Source organism: Neltuma alba, unplaced genomic scaffold, assembly GCF_004799145.2.
Source record: "Neltuma alba isolate B1F8T4 unplaced genomic scaffold, ASM479914v2 tig00011184_pilon, whole genome shotgun sequence".
NCBI classification, from domain to species: domain Eukaryota; kingdom Viridiplantae; phylum Streptophyta; class Magnoliopsida; order Fabales; family Fabaceae; genus Neltuma; species Neltuma alba.
Window position 1 is genome coordinate 149,379 of NW_021635910.1, and position 7,974 is coordinate 157,352.

The following is a 7,974-nucleotide window of genomic DNA, read 5'->3' on the forward strand; positions in this document are numbered from 1 at the left end:
AATGAGATTATTAACAGAATATCTGTTGTCAGGTAAAACTAAATTACTGTACATCATCGTTAAATCTAAACTAAATTATTTTAACGTTTTAGTATTGCATTTTATGATTTGGAATTTATTGGCTAACAGCTCACTTGCCTACGATTTTATTGTTGACACTTGCAGTGGTGAGACTAGCAGCTCATCAACAGTAAATGTTTCTCTTGTACAATTGATACAGGTGATGTTGGATGAGCACAATGAATTGGTTGAAATCTTTCGTCGAGCGTGTGATCTCCTGGCTGCTAATGAGGAACAGACTATCAAAATTAAGCTTGTGCATAAGGGGGGAAGAAATATCCAACAATATAACTTACCCAGCTCAAACCATGAAATAGCTACTTTGATAGTAGGAGATATTGGGTCAACAGAATATGGAAGAGATTTGATCGTTCAATACAAGACAGGCATGTTACAGAGGATATCTGAAAAACATAGTAATTTCTTGCCATTGCAATATCCTTTATTATTTCCTTATGGCAAAGTTGGTTATAGTGAAGATATACCTCATATAACATTCACAGATGATGAGCCAAACAAACCCTCATATGTTTTATTGCGTGAGTATTTTGCTTATGTAATCCAAGATAGAGATAATGAATTCTCTACAATTCTAATGGTGAAAGTTATTCCAACAGTTCATTGTTGATGGATATACCATGATTGAAGCAAGTAGGTTAATTTCTTACGGAATAATCAAAGGCAATTGCGTGCCGAAATGTATAGAGGATTGACTGATGCTATTCTCTTGGGGGAGAGGGAGGCAGCTGCACAAGGAAAAAGAATTATTCTTCCATCTTCTTTTACTGGAGGTCCGCGTTACATAATGGGTAATTACCAGGATCCAATGGCAATTTGTAATTGGGCTGGATATCCTCAACTCTTCATAACATTCACTTGCAATCCAAAATGGCCAAAGGTGACTAGAGCACTGGAAAGACAAAAATCAAAGTTGGAAGATCACCCAAATATTTTATGCCGAGTGTTTCACATGAAATTAGAAGAATTGATGCAGGATTTACAAAATGGTGATATCTTTGGTCCTATTAAAGCAAGTATTAATATTTATCATTTATTACTTGCACATAAATTTGTATTACTATATAAAATATTAACCATTACACACCATTTCGCACTATCTTCTTTACTTCAATCTTATATTAACTAATGAACTTTTACCTAATAGCCTTGTATACAATAGAGTTTCAAAAGAGAGGTCTCCCCCATGCTCATATCATTCTATTTCTGGCAACTGAGACCATGCTTGATACACCCCAAGATATTGACCGATTCATAAGTGCTGAGATACCTAATAAGGATGAAGAACCAGAGCTTTATGAGGCAGTTAGCATTTACATGATGCACGGACCTTGTGGCGTAGCTAATCCTAAATCCCCATGTATGGTGAATGGAAGCTGTTCAAAATTTTATCCAAAATCATTCAATTCTAGCACCATTATCCATGAAGATGGCTACCCGCGTTATAGAAGACTAGATAATGGCCAAGAAGTAATGAAAAATGGAATACCATTGGACAATAGAAGTGTCATACCTTACAACAGCACGTTATTATTAAAGTATCAGGCACATATTAATGTTGAGCGAACCAAGCATGGAGAGTCAATCAAATATTTATTCAAATATGTGAGCAAAGGACATGATCGAGCTATTGCAGCTTTCTATACAGAGACGTCTTCAAGTGATTCTAGAGCAAACCATGATGAGATAAAGATGTATTATGATGTCCGCTATTTATCACCATGTGAAGCTGTTTGGAGAATACTTAGTTATGATATAAACTTTAGAACACCTTCAGTACAAAGGCTGTCTTTTCATCTCCCTAATCAGCAATCAATTATCTATGAAGATAACGCTGACTTACAAGAGGTGGTAAATCATAATGCTGGAAAACTCACAATGTTTGAAGCATGGATGAATGCAAATAAATTATATGGGGAAGCACGAAGATTAACATACTCTGAATTTCCAAACAAGTTTGTGTACAAAAAAAATGGTTATTACTGGGACTTCAGGAAATCGGGGTTTGCAATAGGGAGATTGTACTATGTGCCTCCTGGGTCTGGAGAGATCTATTATTTGCGTTTACTGCTAGCTACAGTCAGAGGTCCTACATCATATGAAGATTTAAGGACTGTTGATAGCATTCTCTATCCAACATTTAGAGATGCATGCTATGCATTGGGCCTATTGGAGGATGACAAAGAATATATTGATGCTATGAAAGAAGCAAATCAATGGGCTTCTCCAAGTTATCTTCGTCGTATGTTTTCAATCTTATTATTGTGCAACTGCATATCTCGACCAGAAATTGTATGGGAGCATACATGGAGATTCATGGCTGAAGACATCACATACATGCAACGACAATTAACTGGTTATACAGGTATCAATTTACCCATATCTTTGACTTATCTTTATTAGGCATGCAAAACTACCTAAGAAGAACAAAAAGTAAATGCCATGCAGTTTTTCAATCATATATTTTAGAATGCTTTATTTGTATTAGATATTCATTTCTAGTTTATTTAAATATATATTAGAATGCTTTCTTCGTATTAAATACTTATTTCTGTTTGGCTTTGGTTATACCACATTCTATCTTTCTCTAGATATCTGTGACAAAATAATACACATATTTTTGTAGGTCTTATATTGAGCAACACTGAACTACACAATCATGCTTTATTAAAAATTGAAGAACTATTGAAAATTCATGGCAAAAACCTTCAAGATTATCCATCCATGCCTTTACCAGAAGATTGTTCTGATAGAAGTACAATAAATAGATTGATTTTGGCTGAGTTGGACTTTGATAGAGTTGCACTTCAACATCAACTGCATGAATATCTCAATAGTTTCACTGATGAACAAGCCATATTCAATTCTATCATGAATGCTGTTAATACGGGTTGTGGTGGTGTCTTTTTTGTTTATGGTTATGGGGGGACAGGTAAAACATACTTATGGCAAGCATTGTGTGCGTCACTGAGATCAGAAGGAAAGATAGTCTTGAGTGTTGCTTCCAGTGGAATTGCCTCACTATTATTACCCAATGGAAAAACTGCACATTCACAATTTGCCATTCCCCTTGCAATAACTGAGGATTCGGTTTGTAATATACGTCAGGGATCACCTCTTGCTGAGCTTTTGATAGAAACCACCATGATAATATGGGACGAAGCTCCTATGGCAAACAAGTACTGTTTTGAGGCATTGGATAGAACACTGCGAGACATAATGAAGCTTCCAAACCCCAATGCTGTAAATCAAGTGTTTGGGGGAAAGACAATTGTCCTTGGTGGCGATTTTAGACAAATTTTACCTGTTATACCAAGAGGTAGTCGAGAGGATATTGTGTTCACCTCTATCAATGCATCTTACATATGGAATGATTGCAAAGTATTTACACTAACCAAAAATGTAAGGCTGACTACAGGTAATTCGTCACAGTGTTCTAAGGAAATAGCTGAGTTTGCACGCTGGATTGTGTCGGTTGGTGATGGTGAAATAGATGTAGAAGATGGCACTAATGATACCATTACTATTCCAGAAGATTTGTTACTATTCCCCTCAGGTGATGCAATGGATTGCATTATTGGTAATACATATCCAAATTTACTTAATAATCGGGATGATAAATCTTATTTCAAAAACCGTGCAATACTAACATCCAACTTATCAACAGTTGATGATGTTAATAATCATATGCTTTCAATGTTACCAGGGGATGAAGTTGTGTATCTAAGTGCAGATAGTGTTTCTAAGCAAGATGGTATTAGTGCCTCCATTGCACAAATGCACTCAGTTGAGTTCTTGAACAAAATCACCATGTCTGGTTTGCCAAATCACAAATTGGTCTTGAAGATTGGATCTCCTATAATGATGATGAGGAATTTAGATAAATCAATAGGATTATGTAATGGAACCCGTTTGGTTGTCACAAGATTAGAGAAACATGTGATGGGAGCAGAGATTATCACAGGGATTGGTACAGGCCAAGAAGTCTTAATTCCACACATTACTATTACACCATCAGAAACTTCATTACCATTTGCATTGTGTAGAAGACAGTTTCCAATCATGCTCTCTTTTGCCATGACAATAAACAAAAGTCAGGGTCAAACTGTAACAAATGTTGGCTTATTTCTACCTCGTCCTGTTTTCACACATGGTCAGTTGTATGTTGCTATCTCTAGAGTTCAAAATAAGCAGGGTCTCAAAATACTGATTCTTGATGATCAAGGAAACCCCACCAACAAGACTTCCAATGTAGTTTTTAAAGAAGTTTTCTACAATCTATCTCTTTGATTCTTTATTCCACAGGGGCTAATGTAGAATGATGTTATTTATGCCCGTGTTCAATTTAAATGAGATGTTTTGTGTGTATGTGGGTAATGGTTGGTCAAGTAGAAAGGCTTGTATGTATTGAGTTCTTTTATGGGCTTTGTATAGGGTGCTATTTCTAAGGGATATCATGGCATGTTGGCTTATTTGTGTGCCCAACAACTACCTCAACTGCCATGACTGGAAACGTAGCCTAAAATGTCGAGTAGTGGATCTACATGATATGCTTTTTATGTGGATGGCGTAACACAGATATTTTATCCGTATTTGATTTACGCTTTTAAAAGTCTATCCATAAATAAACCTGGTTTAAATGCTTCTATGTCTATTTATAAGGGTGTATTGGGCATAATATCATACTTATGAAAATAATATTGACCAACTATGGGCTTTTCTGATTTTGATTAAAAAAAAAAAAGACCAACTATGTATAGTTTAAATTTGAATTGGTAAGTAAACTATTTATAATTAAAATATAAAAATGTTTATCTCTAATGTATTGAGAAATCTGGGTTATATTTTTTATCCTGTAGTTCCAAAAGAAAAAAAGTCCATAAACATTCAGTGTTATATTTTTTAGAGAGAATCCTGATAAAATCTGACTAAAACATCTAAACCAAAATTAAGATTTATACTTTTAACAAATTCCTAATGAGGCCATGAGGCCTAATTTAGAATTTTTGAATACTGTCAAATGAATAAAATGCCTCATTTTAAATAAAAATATAAATTAATTATTTCAGTTTTCTTATTGTCAAATTAGAAATATTATATTATTTTACTTTATTATTATTCCTATTAATTAATATTATTACTATTGTTACTTCAGTTTTCTTATTATGCATGTCTCTACCATCATTATTATTAATATTAATTTTTGCATCACTTGATTTTACAACGGTGATCCATCGTTTTAAAAATTTATGTTAGTAAAAAGGGTTTATTGGGGCATAACATCATGCCTATGAAAATAATTGCGTCTAATAAAATATCAAACCACCAATATGGACTTTTCTGATTTCAATAAAAAAATATAAACCAACTATGTATAGTTTAAATTTGAATTGGTAAGTAAACTATTCATAATTATAACATAAAAATGTTTATCTCTAATGTATTGAAACTCAATTTTATGTTATTTATTTTGTGTCTAGCTGCACAACTAACAGTCTATTCCATTAAAATATTAGAAATTAGAAATATTATTTTATTTTACCTTACTATTAATATTCATATTAATTAATATTATTACTATTGTTATTTCAGTTTTCTTATTATGCACCTTCGTATCATCATTATTATTAATATTAATAATAGCATCACTTGATTTTACAACGGTAATCTATCGTTTTAAGAATATTAATATTGTTAAAAGATTTTGACGGGTGATAAATTTTGCTTTATTATTATTATTATTATTGCTACATATTGTAAACGACAAAATCAACACAAAAAACTGTAAAATCCTTATCATATGGCTGTATTCTAAAGTTACTTATTTTGGCCATCATCGAAAATAAAGTTACATATTTGTCTGCATATCCAGGTGTATCTGGAAAATAATTGAGGACTGAACTGGTGATCGCGAAGGATAGATTTTTTTTCCAATAAATATATAAACATCAAATCAAACTTTTATGAAGTATTGATATTGATGATAATTACACCTGCAGTTGAAAAATGACAGTTTTTATATTAAAATAATATATAAAAAAAATTTGCCATTATATTAAGTTTCATAGTCTCCAACCCAAGCATGGTTAGAGTTTTAAATTAACTTGCCAAGCAACCGCCAAATGATCACGAGATAAATCATGATCAAATTACATGCCACATTTTTCGAGTAGAGGGCAGTCACACGGTTATCGTTCTGACCAAAGCATTTTTCCCATGAATAATTTGAAAAAAAAAACGCACGATTAGGGGAAAAAAAGGGTAGAAAGATAAACGAATGGATAGCAGAACATGGGTACAAGCGTGGCTTTTATAAAAATTAAAAAAATGAAAATCTTTGATCTACATATTGGTAGCGACTCCTGCTTTGTAATATGATTTTTAGTTCTTTGTACTTTTATTTTGATTTTATTTTTAAGTAATTCGCGTAACAGCATAAACACAATTTACAGACGTTACTCAGCTCAAGGATTTCCCATATTTGTAGCATAATGATATAATAATAATTTTGATATTTACATGGATAAACGAAGTACTTAAATAGAAGTTGTGTTTGAACTAATCGACTCTTTGTAATATATGACATTATGTAAGCATTTGAATGGATTCATATGCATCTTTTAGTTGGGATCTCATTGTTTTATTAGGATTTCATTTTGTTGGTGTCTCAAACGCGAGATTATATGCAATATTTAGATTATCGTAGTGGACTTCAAATACTAGGTTATACATTTAAATAACTAAATTGCAAATATAAATATTTATAAACCAGAATCATCTTAAAGGATTAAACCATGAGATACATTAAAATATCTAAACATAGAGGCATGCATTCTATACAGTCAAATCATGTAGCCACACACGTTCTACAGAATAAAACTATCCCATAGATGGCAGCCTTCCCTCGTAGCCAACCAGGTACCTAAATTGTATATCTCCAGGATTAATTGGGTTCAGTATCACATTTGTCGTTCCCTTGTAACTATGAGCACACAGTTCTCCTGCATATAGCATTACGTTGTTAGTACAATATTAAATCTTGAGCATATATCTGTCTTGAGTCCATGCGTTGGTATAATAGTTAATTTCTTTGTTCGTGACGTAGGTACCTTTTCTCTTGACTATTAATGCGAATTGAATCAATAGGTAGTTAACGTTCTCCTTACTTTTGCGGAGTTTCTTGTGTGCCATGTCTGCAACTTCATCAAGAAGAACACATTTCATGCTCTTACCCCTGCTAGTAAGAATTGCAGTCAGGTACTGTACTTTTACACATGAATATGATAGCATGATAAACAAGGTAAAGTAGGCCGGGATTTCCTACCCGAGATCTAAGAGATTTATCTTCAGAGTTGTCTTGAACGTATTCCCCCTCTCATAAAGCTTAAATCGCCCACGGTCGTTAATCAACCCGACAACATCTGCATTTTGTGTCAATTGCTGACTATCTTATAATCCACAAAAGTGTTGATTGCAAACAGAGTAAATTGAAGAAAATTTTGCAATTACCTCTTAAGATATTATTGGATGGTTTTTCTTTGACTATCTTATAAAGAGGCAAGGCATCATAAACGTTCCGTGGGATATCATTGCCTTCATATAGGATGACTTGGGTAAATCTGTGAAATATGATAACATAAGGGTGATCACAAGGCATAAAGTGATTATAGTAGTGACTGTTAATTGCATCGAATCCCTTGAAGTAGTAGCATTCTCCCTCTCTAACAATCATCCGGAATTTGTTTAGCATATCTTTCTCAGTGACTATGGCCTGGATTTTTGTTAACTGTGAAATATAAACATCATAAGTATTACATGATTATAAAAGTATGAATGCAAACATAAATTAGTAAAGCCATACCTCCCTGTCCATTAGAATAAAGTTGAGGGTTTTGA

The 7,974-nt window shown here is 33.2% G+C and overlaps 1 protein-coding gene across 1 annotated transcript; it reads left to right on the forward strand.

The window, feature by feature from the left end:
• The first annotated feature begins 757 nt into the window (after positions 1 to 757).
• On the forward strand, positions 758 to 4,368 carry LOC114762065 (uncharacterized). The gene is made up of 3 exons (XM_028951516.1): positions 758 to 1,094; positions 1,226 to 2,443; positions 2,705 to 4,368. Exons 1-3 carry the CDS (start codon positions 758 to 760, stop codon positions 4,366 to 4,368), a joined length of 3,219 nt encoding a protein of 1,072 aa, XP_028807349.1.
• Positions 4,369 to 7,974: the final 3,606 nt, after the last annotated feature.

Excerpts from the sequence above, each read along its gene's own strand:
- LOC114762065 (XM_028951516.1), top strand. The coding sequence starts at position 758 with ATGTATAGAGGATTGACTGATGCTATTCTCTTGGGGGAGAGGGAGGCA. Across the intron at positions 1,095-1,225 it reads CTTTGGTCCTATTAAAGCAA|CCTTGTATACAATAGAGTTT; the intron begins GTATTAATATTT and ends TTTACCTAATAG. Across the intron at positions 2,444-2,704 it reads ACAATTAACTGGTTATACAG|GTCTTATATTGAGCAACACT; the intron begins GTATCAATTTAC and ends ATATTTTTGTAG.